A 26,654-nucleotide genomic window follows, 5' to 3' on the forward strand; every position below is an offset into this window, starting at 1 on the left:
AAATACTCACAGTATCTAACGTGATAGTTTCATTTTGTTAAGTTTAGATTGTCCTTACCATCGTGGAAAAGGCAACAGATCCCAATCCTTTATGGAAAGTTCCCAGTCCGATCTGCTGCAGGGTTACCAAAGTTGTCGAGTCCCAAATATGAACACACTGCTGCACGGGCTACAGGACACAATGACACAAGTCATCGAAAAGAACATTGTGATGATCATAAATCAATGGCAGAAGTGATTTCATTTCAGCAACCTTGCCATCTTTGTCCACGCCCGCTGTTTGGCCCGACGCTATTCGCACCTTATCAGGATGGAGTGTGAGACTGTGAGAAAAAACAGGTATAAGTAGGTAAAACTAATAATCCCTGGTATCAAGTAAAAGAATGTTGTCATCCACTGACCAGCGAACACAGTCAGTGTGCTTGCGGTAGTGACGTTGTGTGCGGTTGTTGATGTGGTACAGAACGATGACGCAGGAGGTGAAGTAGACCGCCTCGCCCGTCGGGAGGAAGTACAGGTTGGCACGACAGTCCCGCCCCCGGTAACCATAGCTGTTGCAACAGGGTCAAGGTGGAACCCCTTCACTTTAGTACAGCATGTCAGTCAACTTTTAAGTTGTGGATACATCCAGTCCAGCTCCAGTCTCTCGGAGGGCGGCTCCATCTTCAGCTCTTCGTAATTCTGGATGTTGGAGGGGATGTACATGGTTATGGGACGGCCCCGGATGAACATTTTGATGGACTGTTCTGGAAAACAAACATCAGAGTATCACAAACCTGTATGTACCTAACGCGTAATCAATGATAATAATACATGATAATAATCAATGAATGGACAAATAGTAAAAGATCACAACATTTTGACTAAAGGGAAAATAAAAGGAACAATTTAAAGATATTGTTGAAATACAAAATCTACCAAACTAAAAATACAGAATATAGACACGAAACAGAGAAGCTTTTGTGTTTTTCTATATGTGGAGTTAAATCATGGAACACCTTGAATGCGGGTTTAAAAGAACATCCAACCATAGTTCAGTTTAAAAAGTGATACAGAGACATTGTTTTAAATATGTACAATAATGATTGTTTTAAACTATCCCAAGGTGCTTACATTATTATTATTTGTATTATTTGGATATTTATTTATTTATTTGTTGGTTTTACCGTCACTCAGTCCTTGTTCATTATGTATGTGCCTATATAGTATATGTGTATACGTACGTATGTTTGTGCTAAAAATGTCTTTATACGTGAGGTAAAGATTATTAATGATACATCAAAATAAAACCAGTTATTTAAAGACTGTGGATGTTAATGACAAGAAAACTAGGTAGTTGATTTATGAATAATGGGTGGGACTAAATTAGTTTCGTTTCTTCCCACTCCTTTTTGGATATGAAAAACCTAATCATTATTTATTATGTGTTTTTATAGTCAAGTATTTGTTTCTATATTACTGTATTGTTTTTTTGAATTGTTTTTTTATCATTATTTATTTTGTTTGGTTTTTAACATGTTCAAAATAAACTACTACTGCAACTACTAACAACAACACAGAAAGAGCCTGTCATTAGTTTTCCTCACTGGAAAATGGTGACAGCACAGGAAGGGAACGACCGCTTGAACATTTGAAAAATTGTAAAGTTATGAATGATCAAATTTCAAAGACGTGGAAAAGGGTTGGGACTGAATAAAGTCTACTTCCTCCAACTTAAGTGAGAGCAACGTATCGCTGAAAATAATGTTCATATGATGAAAGGTCTACCTTGACTGTAAGTTCCTCTTCTGGAGCCTGTGAGAGGAGACCAAAAAACAAGATAAGTACTAGCCTTGTAAACATTAAGACAAAAACAATGCTCAGGATTCAACATGCCAACCACTAGAAGTATATCATGATTTTAATATTATAACATTTTGAAATATTTTTTGGAGTACTGTATGAGCTAATATTATTGTGTACAATGCACTGCACATATAGTTCAGCGTTTGAAGATGGTAGTACCGCTTGTAGTTGCTATGTTGCTAAACATTTATTTTCCCATGTGCCTATGACTAGAATCACTGCACTCAATTTATCATTTTAATCTTTTCTCCACATTATTGTAACATAATGTTGCAAATGCAGTCCAAACAAATGGTTCTTCATTATAACTGTAAATTCTCTGAGTTGAAGCCCCTTAATATGAAACAACTTCAATATAGACCCTACTGGAAGAGGAAGATAACATTATCAGTGATACCTCATTATTTATACGCACACATGCACACGCACAGACACACACTCACACTCACACTCACACACACACACATACATATATGTATATATATACAGTATATACACACATACATACATATATGTATATATATACAGTATATACACACATACATACATATACATATGTATATATATATATATACATACAGTATATATATATATATATATATATATATATACACACACACATACATACATATATGTATATACATACATATATATACATACATACATACATATATACACATATACGTATATACACATACAGTATATACATACATACATATATACCTACATATATACAGATATATACATACATATACTGTATATCCCATATATATATACATATACACACACTATATATATATATATATAAATATACGTATATATATATTTCCCTAAAAAAACTGATTTTTGCAAGAATAAAGTCATAATATTATGAGTGGAAAAATATATTTTAATTCATGGCTTCATAGCCTCAAAGTGTATTTTAGGCAAAATAATCCCAACACACCATGGCTCTAATGCTCTAATGTAAGCTCTACTGCAGCGGCCGTGCCTAAACTATGTTTGCGCATTTAAAGTTCCAGACACTCCATGCTGTTTGGCTTTGATAAATATTTTAGTTATGCTCATCAAAGCAACAAAATATATTTAAAGCTATTAAGTTATTTTTCTAATCAAATAAAAAAATAATAATTGATCAATAGTTGCAGCCTTGATCAGAATTAAGTACAAAAATATGGGAAGAAAGTCGTACCTTTAGACTACAAGAAAATGTGAAAAAAGAAAGTTAAAATATTTTTGGGGAAAAAGCAACAGAATGACTTGAGGATGTCGTTGTGGTTTGTGAAGCCCTTTTGAGGCATTTGTGATTAAGGGCTATAAAAATAAACTTTGATTGATTGATGAACTGAAAAGAGCATAACAAGGGTATTGTAAGGATACAAAGTTTATAAGATGTGTTTCACATCCATCTATTCATTTTCTACCGCTTGTCTTTCAACAAAAATGTCGGTTTTGTTTTTGCTTCTATCTTTCATGAGCTGAACGTATGTCAAACTTTTGGTATGTACACAAAAGGCCTATTTCGCTCAAATAGCGGTCTCAATCTGTTCTCATGAGCATTTTTCCTTTGCCGAGACTATTTATCCACTTCACAGATTTGGGATATAAAGATGCTGATTAGACAACATGATGAATACATAGATGGCCACTATAAAAGGCAACAACAAAATGTAGTTTTATCATACAGCAAAATGCCACAGATGTCGCAAGGGTTGAATGAGTGTGCAATAGTAATTCTGACTGTAGGAATGTACACCAGAGCGGTTTTCCGAGAAGTGAATGTTAATTTTTCTACAACGCGCAGTCTCAATTGGCAGTATATCCAACTCAGACCACATGTAACCACACCAGCCCAAAACCTCCACATCAAGCATCTTCACTCCAAAATGGTCTGAGAGCAGCCACCCAGACAGCTGCTGCAACAATCGCTTTGAATAGCCAAGGAATCTTTCTCAGAGATAGTCTCTGAGAAGCTGGACAGTAAAAAAATTGCATTGGCCTTTTAGCCTGGCCTTCTCAAGACACACCTGTCTAATTAGCATCTTAATATGCCACACCTGTGAGCTGGATGGGTTACCTCTGAGAAATGCTTGCCAACACAGATTTAGACAGATTTGTCAACAATATTTGAGATAAACTGGCCTTCTTGCGTACATAAAAAATGTTTTACATATTTAAGGCCATTAAAGAAGGGGGTAAAAGTGTTTTTTTTATATTTTTTTGTTGCATGTATACAAATGGTGAGCAAACTGTATGTCATGGGTTGGTTGAAAAATTTAAAATATCAATGTGGACACTGTATCCTTTGATTTTTCAGTAGGTTGGAAAACGTTTGGACACCCGTGCTATACACAGTGAAGCGGGCTACACACAAAGACAATCGGGCAGTTTTTGTCCCGATTTTCCCCCTTCCGACCAAAAAAAGCATTAGGGCTACTTTGTTGATAACGTACTCAGCTCTAGCTTGATCAGTAAATGATTAAGTCTGTGTTTACGCCATCTCCATGAGTCTTTTCTTTTAAGATTGGGATTTTTCTGTCAGATATATTGTCCAAACTCAAGACCACCATAATTTCCTCTTCTCATATGTCCTCTTACATACAGTCATCCCTCGCCACATCGCCCTTGCGATTTTACTACGTCGCAGATTTTTGGGCCTTTTTTTTAGCATATTATATGTATTTTTGGCCTAAATAAAGCATTTTTAAGCATAACAATGGCTACATAAACTACAAATATCGATACTACAGTAGTATTGGCCACTAGATGAGACCCAACCAATCAGAGTGCAATGTTCAGTGCCATGGCCACTGATTGGCCAAGCCTCTGACAGCATCCATTACCAAATTTTTGAGTGTAAAGGTGACTATGTGGGTGTTAATACATTTTTTAAAAGCCTCTTATAATGTTAAAAAACTAATTTAGAAAGTTGTATGCCCTAGATATGAAAATATTTTATTTAGAATTAATAATTCATACTTTGCGGCAAATCATTTACCATGGTCTGGCTTGGAGAGAAAAAAGAACAGCAATAAACAAGTGTTTAAATGTATTGCCTGTTTTAAGGTCACCGCCATGGTGGTTGCTATGATTCTTCTTCAGTTTTGTTAGATCACGTTTGTTTACGCAATATTTTGGGATTGGAGGACTAGAGTCTAGATCAGGGGTCACCAACGCGGTGCCCGCGGGCACCAGGTAGCCCGTAAGGACCAGATGAGTAGCCCGCTGGCCTGTTCTAAAAATAGCTCAAATAGCAGCACTTACCAGTGAGCTGCCTCTATTTTTTAAATTGTATTTATTTACTAGCAAGCTGGTCTCGCTTTGCCCGACATTTTTAATTCTAAGAGAGACAAAACTCAAATAGAATTTGAAAATCCAAGAAAATATTTTAAAGACTTGGTCTTCACTTGTTTAAATAAATTCATTATTTTTTTTACTTTGCTTCTTATAACTTTCAGAAAGACAATTTTAGAGAAAAAACACAACCTTAAAAAGGATTTTAGGATTTTTAAACACATATACCTTTTTACCTTTTAAATTCCTTTCTCTTCTTTCCTGACAATTTAAATCAATGTTCAAGTAAATTTATTTTTTTTATTGTAAAGAATAATAAATACATTTTAATTTGATTCTTCATTTTAGCTTCTGTTTTTTCGACGAAGAATATTTGTGAAATATTTCTTCAAACTTGTTATGATTAAAATTCAAAAAAATTATTCTGGCAAATCTACAAAATCTGTAGAATCAAATTTAAATCTTATTTCAAAATCTTTTGAATTTTTTTTTAAATTTTTGTTCTGGAAAATCTAGAAGAAATAATGATTTGTCTTTGTTAGAAATATAGCTTGGTCCAATTTGCTATATATTCTAACAAAGTGCAGATTGGATTTTAACCTATTTAAAACATGTCATCAAAATTCTAAAATTAATCTTAATCAGGAAAAATTACTAATGATGTTCCATAAATTATTTTTTTAATTTTTTCAAAAAGATTCTCCTCTTTTAAACCGTTCAATTAAGTGTAAATATCATTAATTATTAATAATAACATAGAGTTAAAGGTAAATTGAGCAAATTGGCTATTTCTGGCAATTTATTTAAGTGTGTATCAAACTGGTAGCCCTTCGCATTAATCAGTACCCAAGAAGTAGCTCTTGGTTTCAAAAAGGTTGGTGACCCCTGGTCTAGATAAATGGCAAGACAGAATTGTTATGTGTATAGTGTTGTGTTTATAATATCGTAGCACAAAACGTTCAAAACTGCCCTATGTCTAATTTCCTAAATTTATGTGAGGGGTCTGCAGCAGATAAAAACAGCCTCCAGTTTTACAAAATATTCTTGTGTGTACTAGCCTTTTAACACACAGGTAGTTGGCCGATTTGGTTTGCAGGTGCCATTTTTTTTCATTGTGCCCGTATCACTGCAGGTCAATTCTGATTTTTTTTCCCAAATGTGACCTGTTCCAAATATTTTATGTCAATGTGAACAGTACAATTGCTAATTTTTCAATTACGACCCTGGCCTCTTTCATATGTGTATATAAATCAGATATGTATGTAATGCGACTGCAGTCTGAACGCTCCGGTCGCTTTAATCCAACCAAATGTCATCAAAAAGCGTTAAGCATCATAATTATTCGCAAAAATAGACGATCGCAAAATACAGAGTTGACAAATGAGCAGTCAAGTTTAACAAACAAAGTTTAATGTCCCACCACTCTTGGCTTCGACTGCTCGCGGACGTCAAAGTAAATGCCCCACAAACTGCGAGAGCCAAAATAATTACCATCTTCCTTCTTAATGTTTTATGTGCAATAGAAGGTTCGGTTCAGAAAATGGTGACTTTGATTAAACAAAATCCTTGAAATTGCTACAAATGCACCAGGACTGAGACCTACTAAAATTGAAGCCATGATTACTTCCGTAAACACTCCAGTACATGCAACGTCATGATGTCATGTTTGTATGAGGTCAGATTGCGTTCACATTAGACATCAGATTTTTTATGTAATGTAGACGACTACTTGAAAAGATTGGATTTGAAAAAGTAATTTAAAGGTAGATAATTGATGAGCCTTTTGTCTGCTTTGGTGTATTGCTGCACCATGTTAGGGACATTATTTTGCCTGTACTTAATTGATTGATGCATGTTTAAAATATATAATAAATATATATATAAATATATATATATATATATATATATATATATATATATATATATATATATATATATATATATATATATATATATATATATATATATATATATATATATATATATATATATATATATATATATATATATATATATATATATATATATATATATATATATAATTTTTGTGAGTTAATTGTTTGGGGGAGAGAAAAAAAACATTTATTGTGTTTATTTGTATTTCTGGACTGTATATGTCAAAAATCCAATACACAAATGTTTAAAAAAAAGAAGAAGATTGGATTTGACAAAAAAATCTGAACTGGACATTCTACCCAGCAGTGTGAACATAGCCAATGTCAGGGGCTAGTAAAAGAAAGCTGCTGAGGGTTTCAAATGGACCCTAGGCCACTTTTTGGACTATCCTACTCAGATATAATAACACCAGAATATTAAGCTATGGTGTGGATATTTGTTAACCAGTTGAGATATTTTGCTTCACTTCCACAAACTGGAGTGTTTTCTTTACTGTGGAGGAATGCTGCCTTAAAATAACCTCAACTTGTAAAATAAGTACTCTTAACCACAAACATGGTTGGAGACCTTTTCAACCACTGGCCTGCTGCTGCACGAGTCATAGCAACACAAAGAACATCACCTGAATTGGCCATAGGCTCCCTGGCACGACTGTGGAGAAAGAACAAGAGAAGATCAGCAAACATGAAAAGTGACAACGTGCGAACGTGTGCTTTACTTCTCCAAGTTTGGCGATTGGCACAGGAGGTTGGCTGAAGACACGGTTTTCTTTTTCAGAGGTTTGATCTGCCTCTTCGGGAGTACCAGGTAATCGCTTTTGGTTCTCAAGCTGCAAAAAGAAAAAGACAGAAGTAATGCATTGGTTTCATTTCTTGTGGAATCATTAAATCCCCAACATCTGCTGATTGTGGAAGGGAAGCAGCAGGAGAAAGTACGAAAGAGAAGAGATGCAACATGTGTCAACCATCAGGCAGAAAGTTGACAAACCACAACAAGGCAGGGAGGAGGACAAGAGAAAGAAAGCATGCATGCACATGCTTGCATCAACAAAAGGCAGCCGCGCCTCATCACATCCCAGAAATACAGGACCAGTTTGTTGATTGATTCCAGTGAACCACAATCAAACGAACGACCAAAGCTTAGTTTTCCAAAACCAGGGGGTCCACAGCTTGTTTTTTTTATTTGACTCTGGCATATTGTCGTAAAATAATTAATTATAATGAGATAATAGATCAAAAATGTATTTGCTTACCAAAACGCAAAGTTATTAATATATGTGGATGTTATGTCCTGATACCTTAGTGTAATCAGCCTGGGACTCAAACCTACGTACTTAAAAACATTAATAAGGCCTAAGCTCAATTCGAATACCCCTCCTCTGCCCTTGTTTTTTTTTGTTTTACGCGTTCACATCAATTAAGAGGCGTTCAAATTATCCGCCAGGTTGGAGGGAAAGGCAAAGTACCTCCCTTGAAGTGAAATCAGCTTGCAGACCAAAAACCCAGAGAAGCGTACACATGTAAGTAGTAAGCGTAATTGAGGATTTTCATAATAATAACACTTGTGGTTTTGTCAGACTTCAAACCTTTGCTACTGCACGTAAATATTGGCTTCAAACACAAATACACAATGAAACACATTTTACATACCACAAGCTGATTCGCCAGCACTTGCATATTTCACCAAGAACCTTGTCTTCTAAACGGTCGTCTTCTTAATAAAGACAGGTGAAAAAATAGAAAGCACAAGCAAAGCCGAACGTCGCGTGCAATGGCATCTTGAAAGTAAACAAACATTTGTCGCATCTACCTTACGTCACTGCTGGCAAACGGCGAGGGTTGATGGTTGATGACATAGCGAGACTCAATCGACGTCCGTATGCATAGGGGCGTATTTGCAATACTTCGCCATGGCACTAGATGCGAGAGCCAAGGGGGTCCAAGTAGAGCAGGGGACGGGGAGGAGGGAGAATTTGAATTGAGCCTTAATGTACAAGATGCCAAAGTGGCCTTCCCACGTCCTCTAATTTTCCTTTATGCATGTAGAAAGTTTGGACACCCCTGTCTTAAATGAAGTGTTCTTGTAAAACCCAGTTGGACAACATGCATTCCAACATGTGCTTGTTTGGCCATAAAGTGACTTCCCTACTGGAGGTTTATGTTGCGTTTGCATGACTCCAACTTGTATGAATCCAAGTATAGACAAATCCTGTCACATTTTCCACTGGGCTCTATTACAGCTCATTTATTATGTTCCCGCTGCTTAAACATGGGGAGTAAAAATTACTTGCAGGCGCAGTAAGTGCAACTGGGTTTTGGAAGAACACCAGAGAAAAGCTGAAATCGTCCCTTAAAGCAATGCATTGATTGGAAGGACAGGAGAGTAAGAGGGTGCTAATGGGAGGACGCACAGAGGTTTCTTCTGCTCTTCTCGGATAGGAGACAGAGGACTGGACGAGGGGCCCGAGTTCTGATCTGAACGTCTGTTTAAAGCTGGTGGAAAGTCGGCACCTGCGGGACCAGCATGTCCATCTTGGAGGCTGATGATGGTAGTAGCCCGAATGGGCTCTTCCACTGATGAAATCGAACTCAAATCCTTGTCCTGCTCCCCAACTCCTCTTTCGTCCTCGTCATCATCCAGCTCATCGTCCTCCATAACGGGGGCTCGGTGCTGCCTGGCCCGCATCTCTTCTGACACCCCTGGTTGGAGGGCGTCGTCCAGGTGCAGGCTCTGCATCTGCCTGGATAAAAACTTCCTCTTCTGGCCTCCACCCAGCTCCGTACTGTTCGCTTCTGTCTGGGTGCATCTGTCAACGCTGGCTGGTCTGGGATCTGCTGACAGTGTGTGGCCATTTGTACTGCTCACAACAATCTGTGCCGATTGGCTAGACAAAATAAGTGAGGTCAACACAAAAATATGTGACAAAAACACCCATCTTAACGTCAATTATTAATATTTAATGACAAGCATCCAAAGATTTTCCTCACTGGTGCTGTTGACGTTTTTCAAAACCAAATATATGATACTAATCATTGGGGTTATTTAGGACAGGACTACCTGTTACGAGGCTGGCGACCTCCATGGATGGAATCATGGCAGCAAACTTGGTTGATGATTCTGGCAGCAGCAGGGTTTACTGAGCATGATAGATGACAACAACACAGTATTTCAGTCCCCTGCTGATTTTGTAAGATAACTTTTTGCTAGGTTTATTGTAAGCCCACCAGGTGAAATCTTGCATGGAGCTCCAAAGTGATCCACTGTTATCATGTATTTCTTTTATTTATGAGTTATTGCGCTAATTGTAGTTTCTTTCCCACCAAGCTCCTTGTTGATAATATTGTACTGCATTCCAGTCTTCTGTAGGTCTACATTTTTGTCCCTGAGGTCACTTGACAGCCCTTTGGTCTTGCCCATGGTGGTGTAGAAGTGTGAATGGAAGAGACTGTTTCTGTACAGGTTACTTTTTGAGATTAGAAGTACAGACAAACCTAAATTTACGACCCCCTCATTGTACAAACAGCAGACCGAATAAAAATATGCTTTGGTGTATAACCCTTGTCTCCGTGTACAAATGTTTCATCCATCAATGGCGTGCCTACAAGGCAGCCATTTTATGCCTGGCAGCCCATTGTGGGCAGGCTGATCGATACACTTACAATTAGTGCACCAACCCAAAAAACCTCCCTCCCCCATTTACACTCATTCACACTCATTCACACAAAAGGGTTGTTTCTTTCTGTTATTAATATTCTGGTTCCTACATTATATATCAATATATCCAATCCAATCCACTTTATTTATATAGCACATTTACACAACAAGAATGTTTCCAAAGTGCTGTATATCAATACAGTCTGCAAGGGATACAGTCCGTAAGCACACATGATTGTGCGTGCTGCTGGTCCACTAATAATACTAACCTTTAACAGTTAATTTTACAAATTTTCATTAATTACTAGTTTCTATGTGACTGTTTTTATATTGTTTTACTTTCTTTTTTATTCAAGAAAATGTTTTTAATTTATTTATCTTATTTTATTTGATTCATTTTTAAAAAAAATACCTTATCTTCACCATACCTGGTTGTCCAAATTAGGCATAATAATGTGTTAATTCCACGACTGTATATATCTGTTGATATCGGTATCGGTTGATATCGGTATCGGTTGATATCGGTATCGGTTGATATCGGTATCGGTAATTAAAGAGTTGGACAATATCGGCATATCGGATATCGGCAAAAAGCCATTATCGGACATCCCTAATTATTAATAAATAGAAAGTTGATCCTTCACCCCCTTATTATTTTTGATTGATATACAGTACTGTATAGCGCTTTATATTGTGTTCAAAGTGTACAAACCTTACTAAAATATGGACTTTTGTCAAGGCTAAAACCCATTATGCATGTTTACATTGTTTATTATGGAGAAATTTGCTTCATAATACAAACTTTTCTATTTATGAACCCTGTTTAAGAACCAATTATGTTTGTAAATCAAGGTGCCACTGTATGTTTCTAAGGATTGACAGGATTATTTGTGTGCTTCATGGTCAGAATGCTTGTTGGTTAGTAGGGGATCAAATATTAATTATCCTATATCAAACACAAATCATTTATAAGCATTTTTTCACTATTTTTTTGTCCACCGGTCTAGCAAACCTACCATAAAAGTTGTGGACTGTTCATGACTTCGGTAGCGGGTAAACTTACACATTCAGCAGAGTATTAAATATACATTTTCCCCACTGAATAAGCAGTAGATGCTAACTTAGGAAAGTAAAGCTAACCTGCAATGAGCTGTTGTGTGAGTACAGGGAGGAGCTGCTCATGCAGGTGGATCCTGCGCAGGGCGTCTGCCAATGAGGACTTGAGCAGCGTGATCTCATCCTCCTGAGCCTGAAGACGCGTCTCCATCACGGATGCTCGGTCGGCAGACTCCCCGCTTCCGTCCGCCGACACATCATCTAGGAGAAGAGGTGCAAGCTGTTTAGGTATGAATAACTTTACATCACACTAAACAGAAAGCTGAAGTTGAAGAAGCAAGCAGGATGCTCACACGTTCAGTAAATGTAAATGTCAAGTAAAAGTGTACCAGCGGGACCACAAGCTTGACTTTTGACGTAACAATTCAAACAACGTAGTGTCTGCTTCTTACTTGTGTCCAAATTACACAAAGCTGTAGGAGCGGCACACCCACTTCTGCTTGTTGGCCACTGTTTTTCTGCTTCACAGGATGCTTGGGTACTCAACTACATATTTGTAGGAGAACACACTAACTATGAGAAACAGTTTAATTGACATCTTCAATGCACAACGTGAACCGAGTTGCATCATCAATTCAATGGAACCCCAAGTCAGACGCAACACTTCTGGTTAACTTCCAACTACAATTCCCATAAGATGTAAGTGATGATGAATGATGGTGAGGTGTCTGGTGTGGCCGTGAAAGGCAACTTGGCAAGGGACTTGCAGTCTTGCTTGTATTTTGACACATGACTCTGTCCCGGAAGTGAAAAAAAGCGGTGGTCAACCAATCAAAGATGGCTGTTGTGCTCCAAGCATCGCGCAAGTTATCGGAGTACGCAAGGGGCCTAGATCTTCCTGCAAAAAGCAGATACGAACAAATAATTCAACTATGCAATGGAATAGATAACTTCACTTTATTAAAGAAAGATTTGCCGGGTGGAATCAAGGATTATTCGTCAGCGGAATTCCCAGACATATTGAACTACCTTGTCCTCCAACGTCATTCTAAATCAACAAATCAGATGAAAACTTGGAAAAGCATGGAGGCCTGCAACTACTTTGTGTATGGCTGGGTCAAGGAAATTTGTATCAAGACTCTCCTGGATAAATATGCATTGTTTTTGCTCGGGTAAGATTGAAAGCAGCCCTTTGAGACATTTGTGATTAAGGGCTATATAAGTAAACTTTGATTGATAGGAACCTTACGCTGGTATTTACCCTCTCAAGCCTGAACAATATTTAATATATTTCATTAACTATATCTTTTCTGCCTTGCGACCTAAAATATTGAATAGAAATTAATGCTGACCTTGAGTCGGAGCATCACCATCACCTTTTTTAGCTGGGACTTTTCTACCCACTGTAATGCTGCTGTCATTGCCAATAGCTCAACTGTAATCACTGCCAAATGGTTTGTTATTCTTTCTTTAACTTAAATCTGGAGCCTTGGTACTAAAAAAGCAAAAGCCTGTGCTTCCTGTGATAGGATTTTTTGATCCATCCGTGAATAATGGAGTAAACAAACTGTATTTTGTATTCAAACCGGTGAGTAATTTCAGTAACTCCAACCGTTGTTGGTGTGTGTGTGTGTGTGATTGCGTGTGTGTGTCTGCGTGTGTGGGTGCGTGCGTGCGTGTGTGTCAGTGTGTGTCTGAGATAAGACACTACCAAAGCATGTACGAACACGCACAATTTACAGTCACCTATGACGTTATAACAGGTCTAATGTTAGCATATGCGCAGCTAAAACTTAAAAAAACATCTGCAATTTACAGTTTTTTCTAGTTGGATGTCAAATTATTGTAGGCTTAATTGTGAACCTTTTTACTGACACAGATGACAGTGCATGATATACGGGTTTGTAAGTAAACTTTGAAAATTTGTACTGCCTCATTTGCCGTTATGTCACTTTGTACAGTGTGTAGTATGAGCGCGGTCATGTGACTGCCAGGCTACATTTGATTGGTGAAATGGAGTCGAAGGTCACTTGTGTTTACGTCGGATTGGTTAAAACAGAGTCATGTGATTGTGTCTGCTTGAAGTAGTCTCTCTAATGAGCCAAATGAATGCCTCTTTGCAAGCTGTAATCCATAGAGCCATAGATAAAAAAATATAATGACTAGGAAGGTGCCGATTGATCGGCCATTGATCAGTATCGACCGAATTTCCTTAAAAAGTATGTGTTCGCCATTGCCAATTAGTGCCTTTTAATGCTAACACACGGCGATCAGAGGGCGGCTCGATCCATAAATTGGTAGTGGTTTTTTTTGTTAATGGTTACAAATCCAGAGAATACTTACAGTAGCTGGACAAAGGAGGATTTTGAGGACAAAATGATTTCAGTAAGTAGTAGATAGTAGTTTTTGATTTTGTTTAGTTATTGTATAGTATTTACTTAGTTTTGCTCAAGCAATTGTATGTAATAAAATATATTAAGGAACTGGCTCAACTTATTAAAACGCTGCTAGCACTCACCATAAATAAATAAAAACATTTACAGTTAATACATGTCGGTATTGGTATCGGCCAATCTCACTCATGGATGATCGGTGTTGGAATCATCAGCATAAAACACTGATCGGAAAATAATAATAATTATATTAATACTGTATATGTAACGATCGGAATGAAACTCAATGTAACTGAGTAAAAGTTGTGTTTCTTCTTCACAGAAAATACTCAAGTAGACGTAAAAAGTATGATGCATTAAAACTACTCTGACAAGCACAATTTATACATAAAAAAAAAGTTACTTAAGTAAACGGAGTTTAATTAAAAGAATGCAGGTGCCATATTATCAATTTTTGAAAGAGGCTAAAACCAATCCAGTGTAGATATGTTAACGAGCTATATACTGCCAAGTAAAAAACAAAACAGCCTGCATTTCAGCTTTGTTCTCTTTATGAAAATGTATGTTTTACTAGTATTATTATAATTATTAGCAAAACATTTTCCCTGTTTTCTTGTTTAATTTTACTTTTAAAATGAGCTGTGGGCCAAAACAAAAAGATCTACCGACCACAAATGGTTTCCCTGGGCTGCACTCTGGACACCCCTCGGCTATATATTAATGTACACGACAAACAAAATAAACAAACATGGTTTGAGCTGTCATTGCAGTCCGGAAATATGAATTTATGGAAGAATCCCAGCTGTAAAATCATTTTGCAGGCAGGGGATTTGGATGGATAGCGTTCTTGTGTGCTTCCTCCACATATTTGGGAAGGTCCGCTCCACAGCTGCACATTGATGTGTATGCTTTAATTACTGCTAGTTACAATTCTCGTCAAACTAGTTCAATGTTCAATTATAACAGCAAATATAAAGAACAGTGCAAACATGTTATCTTGACATTGCTGGGAGTTAGGATTATGCAAAAAATACTTAAAGTTTTTGCTACCTCTGCAAAGTGTGGCACTGCATGTATTTGCACTCTCTGAATTTATACATAATGACCTTTTACACAACCCGATCTGATGACTAACCATCATGCAACGTCCTGTACGCCCCCTTGCATTGCGAGGCGTGCAGCATTTGTCCTCCCCCGCATTGTATTGCTGCACAGTGCACTACCGCTTTGATTTGGCTATGATCTGTTATTACGTTACATTCTGCATGACAAGAAGAGGGCCCACAAAAACAGGTTTGTCCTGTCTGGCCTAATGGGAAGGACTCTTTCCTCTAATTAAACTTTTGCTCTCAATAGTCATTAGAGGACACTAGGTGCCACATTAAGGTTGAGGTGATGTTGAAATGGCTGCTGCCTCAATTGTGGGCAAAAACGTTGCGCAAGATGGAGCTTCCTGTTCACGCCATCCAGATATAAATAACGACTGCTGCTAATAGAATGTAAATATTACTTAAATAGCCACACAGTCAACATGTACGTGTCAATTAAGAGTGGTGGTCTCATACATTTGATTTATGGCAACAAGAGTGTTGATTTCATGACACTTTGATTTTGTGTGCATTTTTACCTAATATTTTCTCAACTATTAAGCTCTATTTTATTGCATTATTCCACTGAGCTAGCCTGGAAGCTTTGGATATACATTCATGCAAAGTTTGGCTTCTCAATCAGTATCTAAATATTCTTAACCCAGTTTTTTGCGCATTTATTTTACTATTTCAAGTACAAATTTTAGCGTTCGGCTTAATATTTAAAACAGAAGCTTAACCTAATGCTTTCTTTCTTTTTAATTGAAGGCACACAGAGCTTCGCACACCAAATACTCAAATACAATTGTAAGAGGGACAAAATGGCAACTTTTTTGTTACATGTGAGAATAACCATGCATGTCCAACTACATGCAACATCACCACTTCTTTTTTTGGAACAAGCAGCTGTTCAACAAAACCTCTTATATTAGGAATGTATTACTCATTTTCATTGAGGACCACATTGCAATTATGGCTGCCCCTGAGAGGGCCGCACGTAACGGTGAATATATACGAATATCAAAGTATAATCACTTAATGATATTATTACACAATTGTCTATTCATTTTCTATATATTTTTTACGAACAAATTGATAAATAATCTACTTTGAAATGTCATGTCACGTTGACGAGCACATATTTAGGGTTTGTTGATTTAAAAAAAAGACTTGAATATCTTGTTCCATGATCAAATAAAGTTTAGAACATTTACAGTTTGAAGGGGATTCATGTGGCCCCATTTGTCGCAGATTACCTGACTAACGAATTGGGGGGAGGGTGCACTATTCATTTTAGTTGCCGTACAACTAAAAATGTGTTTTGTGGAAGTTCCAACTTTGACCACAGCGTCAGTTGCTATGCAGAGTGCCGCTTTCCATCATTTTCAGCAGACTGCATTGTAAAATAATGAACCCCCTTACATTCCTCTAATTTTGTTGACTAAAAATGTTGGTCTTAGTTATCATCAACGATTTATTTTTCCGAGACTAAAATAAGATGATAACGAATCACAACAAATGCCCTTTAACGAAAAAAATTAAGAAAATATTTGACGATTTAGTCGACGAAAAAAAACAAGACAAAAAATGTTGACCGAGACTAAATTCAATCTTAATACATTTCGTATTTAGGCGTGTGGGACAATTAGGGAATCTATCTAATCACAGTAGCATAAGGGAGCGGGAAGGGGATACATTGCGTAAGGGTCCAATCAGAACTACTGTTTTTGTAAGGCAATGTGTTTAGACTTTTTACTGGAAAAACAAGACTGTATTGTAGGGATGTAATGATAAACAATATTAATAATGACCGCAGCAAAACTCCCGACGGTTAGTATTACCCTTTTAAATAAAAAATATTAACTGAGGAAAACTGAGATTGATAACTGCACTCTGATAAACTCACAGAAAAGACTGGTGTCAGCTCGCTTGCTAAATGCTAACGTGAACACATTAACGTCTTTCCACACTAAGAAACAACATACTCCCAATCTAAATTTATACAAACACATTAATGTCTGATCAACTAAGCCATTCAACGGTGCACGTTAATCCTAAAAGCCGTGCTCTCTTAGAACAAAATCATGATGAGCTATATCAGACGAATACGAGACAGAGGTGTTTCTATGGTACGTTCGAGGACCGCTGAACAGGGCAGAACTAAACGCCTGCCCGAAATAATAAATATTAATAATAGATTTGATTTATTACGCACATTTCAGTTAAATAAATCTTAATGTGCTACAGTACAAACCAATATTTAAAATAATAAAAGCTTAGCTATTAAAACAGATAAAATACTCAAACTAAAACAATATCAATGAAGCATAAGAAAAACAAAACATGCAAGAGTGGCTTTTCTAACAGTGTGTGCATTTTAGTTATGTTTAAAAACATATAACTTGGTCAAAAGATTTCAGTGTGTGTATTAATGCTCTTTGAGCACATTCAACAATACTACAAGAATAATGATAAGTATGATCATTTTGATCGGAATAACCGTGATATAAAAATTCTCATATCGTTACATCCCCCCTGTATTGTTACACACCTCAATCCAAGATGTTTTCTACACCTGAAACCCACTACTACCGACCACGCAGTCTGATAGTTTATATATCAATGATGAAATCTTAACATTGCAACACATGCCAATACGGCCGGGTTAACTTATAAAGTGCAATTTTAAATTTCCCGCGAAACTTTCGGTTGAAAACGTCTATGTATGATGACGTATGCGCGTGACGTCAATCGTTGAAACGGAAGTATTCGGACACCATTGTATCCAATACAAAAAGCTCTGTTTTCATCGCAAAATTCCACAGTATTCTGGACATCTGTGTTGGTGAATCTTTTGCAATTTGTTTAATGAACAATGAAGACTGCAAAGAAGAAAGCTGTAGGTGGGATCTGTGTATTAGCGGCTGGCTGCAGCAATACAACCATGAGGACTTTGACTTGGATAGCAGACGCGCTATCCGACGCTAGCCGCCGACCGCATCGATGATCGGGTGAAGTCCTTCGTCGCTCCGTCGATCGCTGGAACGCAGGTGAGCACGGGTGTTGATGAGCAGATGAGGGCTGGCTGGCGTAGGTGGATAGCTAATGTTTTTAGCATAGCTCTGTGAGGTCCCGTAGCTAAGTTAGCTTCAATGGCGTCGTTAGCAACAGCATTGTTAAGCTTCGCCAAGCTGGAAAGCATTAACCGTGTAGTTACAGGTCCATGGTTTAATAGTATTGTTGATTTTCTGTCTATCCTTCCAGTCAGGGGCTTATTTCTTTTGTTTCTATCTGCAGTTAAGCCCGATGCTATCACGTTAGCTCCGTAGCTAAAGTGCTTCGACGATGTATTGTCGTGGAGATAAAAGTCACTGTGAATGTCCATTTCGCGTTCTCGACTCTCATTTTCAAGAGGGTATAGTATCCGAGGTGGTTTAAAATACAAATCCGTGATCCACAATAGAAAAAGGAGAAAGTGTGGAATCCAATGAGCCCTTGTACCTAAGTTACGGTCAGAGCGAAAAAAGATACGTCCTGCACTGCACTCTAGTCCTTCACTCTCACGTACCTCATCCACGAATCTTTCATCCTCGCTCAAATTAATGGGGTAATCGTCGCTTTCTCGGTCCGAGTCGCTCTCGCTGCTGGTGTAAACAATGGGGAAATGTGAGGAGCCTTTCAACCTGCGACGTCACGCTACTTCCGGTACAGGCAAGGCTTTTTTTATCAGCGACCAAAAGTTGCGAACTTTATCGTCGATGTTGTCTACTAAATTTAGTTTTTTAAATGCTTTGCAATAAACTTCATATTGCAAATATGTGTAATACTTTATATTTTAGTCGGCAAAATTTACTGTAATTTTAGTAGATGAAAATGTGGGAAATGGATGGATGAATGGAAAATGTTGAGAAATTGTCGACTCAAACTAAATCAATTAAGATGAATAAAAAATGACAAACTAAAGTACATTTTTGTCAAAAGACTGACTAAAATTAAATGAATACTGCTCACGCAAAATCTACCCAGGAGTGGGGCCATATGAATGCCTTCCATACTGTAGAATCGAATCCAGTACATGTTTTATGTCAAAATTGGAAGAACAAATACATTTAGCTTTATTGAGAAAATGTTTATTTATGTATTTATTTGACAGGGACAGTACAATCAAACATTGCTACCCACAGGTAACCAATGTCAAAGTGCATAAGACTTCTAGCCACAGGCTAATTTGCAACCCTTGTCCCTGGTTAGGCTTTTAAAAAAAAAGGATGAGAGAAGTGAAAAACACATACAAAAGGATTAAGACAAGTACAAAAATAAAAACACTTTGAAAATAATTGGCCCATTTGTCCATACTGCACCCAGTTCTAGTGCTCACACTTCTGATTTTCCTTAAGCCACTTTTTCAGTTTTGCGGAGAAAAGTTTAAAGTCCGTGAAAGTCTGTGACTTTAACTCCAGTGGCAAAGAGTTCCACAGATGTGAGACCTTCACTGAGAACGCAAACTGACCCAGAGTCGTCCGGCACCTTTTCACTCTACAGCTCCCACCGACTAACCTGACTCTCGCCAGATCCTTGTAGTTCGCTGAGCTCCACACAAGGATCTGGTCTCGAGGGCAATGCAAACTCCTTCAAGATAGCAAAAAATAATGAACCAATCAGGATCGCTGGGCGGGATTTCATAGATGTGACGTAGCACCGAAGCGACTGTTTGATCTAAACAACAATGGTGGCACGCAGCGAGTCGTGTGCTGACATTGATTCTGCTGTTGCAACTGTTTTGTCGAATCTATCGAATATTAATAATTTAAAAGATAAACAGAGAACTTTTTGCTCTGTCGTTATCCAATATGTCAGCTGTTCAGTTTTGGATTTCCCAGCGTCGCTCTCATCAGCATCACAGGTTGATTTCGATGTGAGTGGTTGAAGTACCACGTCATTCAAGATAACGGACAACTGGTTTATCCAATCACATACAATTATTTTTTTGCAAGGCCCCGCCTTCTGAAATACATCTCCTATTGAGAAATCCTTATGTGGAGCTCAGCGAACTACAAGGATCTGGCGAGAGTCAGGTTACCCACCGACTGCAGCTCGAGTCTGCACACCTTCACTACTGTATCTTTGTATTTCTTGACACATCACATCAGTGGCTAATCCATTAAGACACTTAAAAATAGCTTTTAAAAATGAGAAATGTATAAAATGATCAAAACTCATCATGTTATATTTTTGAGTAATATGGCAGTGATGATGCTTCATTGGTTTTTGATCAAATATCTTTAGTGATTGTTTATATCATTGTTTTTCAACCACTGTGCCGTGAGATACAGTCTGGTGTGCCGTGGGAGATGATGTAATTTCACCTATTTGAGTTAAAAATATTTTTTGCAAACCAGTAATAATAATCTGCAAATGTGCCGTTGTTGAGTGTCGGTGCTGTCTAGAGCTCGGCAGAGTAACCATGTTGTACTAGCTAATTGCTTTGTAGATGTCGGGAACATGGTTTGTCGTGATTACAATATGCAGACGACAGAGTGCAGGTAAAAAGGTATCTAATGCTTATACCAAAAATAAACAAAAGGCAAGTGCCGCTAAGAAAAGGCATTGAAGCTTAGGGAAGGCTATGCAAAACGAAACTAAAACTGAACTGGTTGCAAAGTAAACAAAAACAGAATGCTGGACGATAGCAAAGATTTACAGCGTGTCGAGCAAACAGCGTCCACAAAGTACATCTGAACATGACATGACAATCAACAATGTCCCCGCAAAGAAGGATAGCAACAACTTAAATAGTCTTGGTTGCTAAAATAAAACAGGTGCGGGGAATAGCGCTCAAGGAAGACATGAAACTGCTACAGGAAAATACCAACAAAACAAAAAAATCCACCAAAATAGACAAGACAAGACAAGACAAGACAAGAATTAAAACACTACACACAGGAAAACACAGAAAAACTCCAAATAAGTCACGGCGTGATGTGACAGTACTTTGACACACGCGCTAAAGTGATGCATGCTTGGTTCATACTTGCCAACCCTCACGATTTTCCTGAGAGACTCCCGAATTTCAGTGCCCCTACCGAAAATCTCCTGGGGCAACCATTCTCCCGAATTTCTCCCGATTTCCACCCGGACAACAATATTGGGGGCGTGCCTATTAGCGTCCTCTACAACCTGTCGTCACGCCCTGTTTTCCTCCATACAAACAGCGTGCCGGCCCTGTCACATGATATATGCGGCTTGTACACACACACACAAGTGAATGCAATGCATACTTGATCAACAGCCATACAGGTCACACTGAGGGTGGCCGTATACACAACTTTAACACTGTTACAAATATGCACCACACTGTGAACCCACACCAAACAAGAATGACAAACACATTTCGGGAGAACATCCGCACCGTAACACAACATAAACACAACAGAACAAACACCCAGAACCCCTTGCAGGACTAATTCTTCCGGGACACTACAATATACACCCCCCCGCAACCCCCCACCCCAACGCCTCAACCACACGCCCCCCCATCTCCCGAATTTGGAGGTCTCAAGGTTGGCAAGTATGGCTTGGTTATGGTTTGAATTCTTATCCAACACTTGCATGAACAACTTTTTATTGTCAATATCAGCTGCTGAGTTTCATTTTTTATGTTTTCTGCTGGTGGTGTGCCTCCACATTTTTTCAACGAAAAAAATGTGCCTTGGCTCAAAAAAGGTTGAAAAACACTGGTTTATATAACGACAACAGAGGCTTCAATACACATTTCGTGGCCTGTCCCCAGACCATGGCAAAATAAGACATCCATTCATTTTCTACCGCTTGTCCCTTATGGGGTCGCGGGAGAAGCTGGAGCCTATCCCAGCTGCACATGGGCGGAAGGCGGACCCTGGACAAATCATATGGGATAAAATAATTGCATGCATGTAAACTTGTGCAGCTTGAACAGACAAACAAAGTCTAATAAGCCTGAAACAGTTTATATTTCTTTTTATGGTCTTAGTTTCAGGATTTCGCGAGCCTAATGATATGATATGGCGGGCCACTTGAAATGACGTGGCGGGCTAGATCTGGTCCCCGGGCCTTGAGTTTGACAACAGTGTTTTGCAAAGCATTTTATAAAGCTCTACTTCCTGCATGGTGACAGTCAAGATGAACAACATTTTATCCCTCAGACTTCCTTGAGTGTTTTAGCAGACCGCAGTGGTCAACTGACTGACAGCAAGCACTTTAACGTTTGTACATGATACAAACTTTTAGTGACAGTACAGTAGCAGCGAGGGGAGCACAAATTTGTTAGCCAGAATGAGGAAACGGTTCTTTAAAAAAAAGAGTAAAAGTGTTTCTACGCACTTTTATAAGGCACACGTAAACTTGAATTAACTTTGACCACAGTGGGCTAACAGTGTTGATTCATTAAAAAGGGGGCTTTCCTGAACTTGTGTCGTTATTCTTTAGCTCGTCGTAACAACTATATGTTTCATTTTCCGCAAATAAAGACACAACTGACTGAGTTCATATTTAGTATTTTTTAAACGATACCCTATCGAGCAATTCAGATTATTTGAATTAGTTATTCTGGTTGATTGTGGTCTTGTTCAGGTCCCAAAACAAATCACAGCAACCATGAGAACGTTTTGTAAATCACTGCTTTGTCAAATTTAAAGAATTCTCACACTTTTACTCACCCAGGCTGTTGTTTGAAGACTCCATGGGGTGAAGTTTGACATGTGAAGAGAGACTAAAGTGGTCCAGAGTGAGGCGTGCTTCCCTTGCCCAGAGAGAGAGAGGGAGAGAGGGGAGTGGCAGTCCATAGCTCGCCTCCCTTCTGGGGGAGTGAAGCCTTCACAACAATTCACTGTAAATATTAAAAGTGTCAGATTAGCTACACAGTTATGACAAATCTTGAATCAGGTGTCCACACCTTTAGGGCAGAATTGTTATTTAGCCACAGTCCACTCGTGTTTTAGCTTCTTTGATGTGTGTAGTTTACGCCTATTTTTGGTTGATCTTTGTCGCCACCATGCGGCTACTTTTGTATTTGACGTTGATGACCACTTTTGTTCATATTAAAACATATTTACCGCTTGTCGTCTACTTTACTAAAATGTTATCGCGTCAAGTGTGTAGAAATGTTCATTAAGATTGATTTTATGTACATATAGGATAATCTCGTTTCGTATTTGCAGGTTTACGTCTCATATTGTTTTTGTAACTACGGTAACATTGTTTTTTTACAAGAAACATTCATTACCAACAAACAAAAAAATACTACATTCACACACTTACTTCAATTTTTCCAAGTTCTGTTATTTACCGCAAATTGTCCAAGAATTTTAAAAAAAAGAGAGCGGAACTATTGTTTACGTTAAGGGGAAGTGTTTGAGGGTAGAAACCGGAAATCAGTCGATTTTCCAACATGGTGACACCCATGAAGACTAATCTCTGAAGGAGACATGTAACACAGGGTGAGTATTTTACGACACATGAAGTAAACGGAGAAAATAGTATTTTACTTGTGTTAGTTATTCAACCTAACTGGTATTTAATATCCATTCCCAGATCAGTATTACTTATAGTGTTCATAATTCATAGAGTTACTAACAATTAAAATGTGTTCATTAAAAAAAAGGGAAACTGATTCAAAAAATTGTGTGTTGACTACCTTATGTTTCCCCATGCAGTTCCGATGTTTTTCTAATGACATCACCATCATGAAGGGTGCAAACTGTCTGGTCCAGCTGCAGAGGCTTATTAGGCTGCTGGGCCAGTCCGGCTCTTCTGCAGCCCAATATGGCGCTCTGCCCCAGTTTGGTCATCCTCATGTGCTGCACAACACACAATACCAGGTAAACACTGCACATATAAGACTCAACATCAATCCCATGGATGTAGACGTAAAGTTCTTCCATTATCATGCTAGATGCTGAGGCGTTTCCACTGCAGCCCTCTGTGCTCTAAAGGTCGCCGAGTGCCGGTAGAATTCGTCAGTAAGGGCGACGGCGAGAACCAATCCGTGGTCCTTTCGGACCTCTTTGAGCAGCTGGCCCCGGATATCAAAAGCAAGGCCTCCTTCACTAAGGTGGTGGACTTCTTCACCAAGGCCGACGTGAGACGGCGGGGTCACGTGGAGTTTATCTACGCTGCTCTTAAGAGGATGCCCGAGTTTGGCGTGGAGAAAGACTTGGCCGTCTACAACAAGCTCCTGGATGTTTTTCCCAAGGAGGTGTTTGTGCCCAGGAACTTCATCCAGCGCATGTTCAACCACTACCCCCGACAACAGGAGTGTGCGGTGCAGATACTAGAACAGATGGAGAACTACGGTGTGTGTCCAACAAAGAAAGTTCTCAAACATATTTTCTAGAGCTGGAATTATTTTTTTTTACAGGAATCACACCGAACATGGAAACTAAGGTGCTGCTGGTGCAGATATTTGGAGAGAAGGGTCATCCTGTGAGGAAATACCAGCGCATAATGTACTGGTTCCCTAGATTCAAACACGCCAACCCCTTCCCCGTCCCACATCAGCTGCCCGGAGACTCAGTGGATCTGGCTCGCTTCAGCCTCAAACGCATCGCCAATGACCTGGATGCTGCTGTCACTGTTTATCAGGTGAGTTGTTAAAGCTACAACATATGTAGAAGCCTTTTTTTATAGAAGGGATATAACTGTTGTCCTCACCAGATGCCCATCGTCACAGAGAGGGAGAATCAGACCAGTCTTCCACTTATTGTAGGTATGTGCACGCTTCTTTCTTTCCATTACTCTCTGTCATGCATGTTGACAGTTTGTTGTGCTCCATCAGGCATCCAGAGTCCCAACCAGATGGAGCTCCTAGCCAAACATAACCCCAGCAAGCCAGTGTTTGTGGAAGGACCCTTCCGGCTGTGGCTGAGGAAAACGTGTGTCCACTATTACATTCTCCGAGCTGACCCCACGCCGCCCGAGGAGAAGGTGACACAAACTATGGGTCAAAGCTTTTCTCAGCTCGGCTGACTCTTCAGTGTTTCTCCAGGTGGAGGAACCCTATGATCCAGAGCGCTCCTTCGGCTACCCTCTGCAGCTAGACCTCAGCTATGACCGTGACTTTGGAGACTTAGAGACATTTGACGTAGAAGACCGTGAGATGTTCACATTTTGTCAGCAGCTATAAAAGTGTATCCTCTAGCGTGTGTTTGTACCCACAGTGGATGAAGGGCCAGTGTTTGCCATGTGTATGACCAGCCAGGGAGACCAGGCCACCCTTAACCAGTGGATCTCCAGCCTCCAGGAGACCAACCCTATCCTGGGTCACATCCCGACCCTCTTTCGCCTGGAATCCGGCCCCACAGAGCTCCAGGCCGGAGCCCAGAAGGACACGGACCAACATCACGGCAATGGTCCAGAAGCCCAAAGGGACAAGTCCACCCCAGAAGAGGAGGAAGAGGAGCTGAAAAGTAGTAGTGGGATGACGAGGTGAGGAAGACATCACATCATGAAGTAGGAGGAACTGGCTCTGAATGACTCTCAATAAGTTATATGGACAAAATGCAGAAACAACAAATAAATTCACAACAAGGACGAGTCACGTTTGTCTTTGTTTCCTAACCTAGCAAAATCAGACCGTACAGAAAGTAGAAAATGTTTTATTTCTTGAAAGGCGTTTGAAAACATTCCCTTTGAACTGGTAAACAAGACACTTGGAGAGGATCCCTTGCAGCCATTGACAAGGAGGAATTCTCTCCAGCAAAGCCAATGATGCAATAAATAATAAATAAAGGTTACTGAAAAATGTGGACATTTGGCATCTCAAATACAGTATTTTTGTATTTACAACTGTCACATAACCAGGGCCTAGTACCATATTTTTCGGAGTATAAGTCGCTCCGGAGTATAAATCGCACCGGCCGAAAATGCATAATAAAGAAGGAAAAAAACATATAAGTCGCACTGGAGTTTAAGTCGCATTTTCTGGGGAAATGTATGTGATAAAACCCTACACCAAGAATAGACATTTGAAAGGCAATTTAAAATAAATTAAGAATAGTGAACAACAGGCTGAATAAGTGTACGTTATATGACGCATAAATAACCAACTGAGAATGTGCCTGGTATGTTAACCAGGCACATGGTATGGTAAGTCATTCAATTAACTATAACATATAGAACATGCTATAAGTTTACCAAACAATCTGTCACCCCTAATCGCTAAATCCGATGAAATCTTATACGTCTAGTCTCTTACGTGAATGAGCTAAATAATATTATTTGATATTTTACGGTAATGTGTTAATAATTTCACACAAGTCGCACCCCCGGCCAAACTATGAAAAAAACTGCGCCTTACAGTCCGAAAAATACAGTAATTGTAGTTATTATTGTGTATTGGATGCATACAAATACAGTGGTACCTCGGTTTTTCTGTACTCCGCTTGACAAAAAT

The 26,654-nt window shown here is 38.7% G+C and overlaps 2 protein-coding genes across 5 annotated transcripts in view; one reads left to right on the forward strand and one right to left on the reverse strand.

The window, feature by feature from the left end:
- eml3 (EMAP like 3) overlaps positions 1-23,300 on the reverse strand; it is a 36,470-nt gene extending 13,170 nt beyond the window's left edge. The window contains exons 1-12 of one of the 3 annotated variants that reach the window (XM_062065024.1): positions 23,157-23,300; positions 22,921-23,090; positions 11,830-12,006; positions 10,093-10,171; positions 9,446-9,919; positions 7,754-7,864; positions 7,658-7,686; positions 1,768-1,794; positions 626-746; positions 402-551; positions 254-323; positions 59-169 (exon numbers count right to left, since the gene is read on the reverse strand). In XM_062065024.1, the coding sequence (XP_061921008.1) occupies positions 59-169; positions 254-323; positions 402-551; positions 626-746; positions 1,768-1,794; positions 7,658-7,686; positions 7,754-7,864; positions 9,446-9,919; positions 10,093-10,171; positions 11,830-12,006; positions 22,921-22,945 (1,374 nt within the window). In that variant the 5' untranslated portion in view covers positions 22,946-23,090; positions 23,157-23,300. Of the gene's footprint in view, positions 1-58; positions 170-253; positions 324-401; positions 552-625; positions 747-1,767; positions 1,795-7,657; positions 7,687-7,753; positions 7,865-8,844; positions 9,418-9,445; positions 9,920-10,092; positions 10,172-11,829; positions 12,007-22,920; positions 23,091-23,156 lie in introns of those variants that run through there. The other 2 variants (XM_062065025.1, XM_062065026.1) reach the window with 2 other exon arrangements.
- A 305-nt stretch (positions 23,301-23,605) lies between these two features.
- Positions 23,606-26,263, forward strand: ecsit (ECSIT signaling integrator). Of its 2 annotated transcripts, none has more exons than XM_062065027.1 (8): positions 23,606-23,700; positions 23,917-24,081; positions 24,156-24,555; positions 24,621-24,844; positions 24,917-24,968; positions 25,038-25,186; positions 25,248-25,353; positions 25,420-26,263. In XM_062065027.1, exons 2-8 carry the CDS (start codon positions 23,947-23,949, stop codon positions 25,689-25,691), a joined length of 1,338 nt encoding a protein of 445 aa, XP_061921011.1. In that variant the 5' UTR covers positions 23,606-23,700; positions 23,917-23,946; the 3' UTR covers positions 25,692-26,263. The 2 variants fall into 2 exon arrangements, with proteins under 2 accessions (XP_061921011.1, XP_061921012.1); XM_062065028.1 differs by having other exon boundaries at positions 25,248-25,343; positions 25,420-25,602.
- Positions 26,264-26,654: the final 391 nt, after the last annotated feature.

The sequence above is a fragment of the Entelurus aequoreus genome, linkage group LG12 (genome assembly GCF_033978785.1).
Source record: "Entelurus aequoreus isolate RoL-2023_Sb linkage group LG12, RoL_Eaeq_v1.1, whole genome shotgun sequence".
Lineage (NCBI taxonomy): Eukaryota > Metazoa > Chordata > Actinopteri > Syngnathiformes > Syngnathidae > Entelurus > Entelurus aequoreus.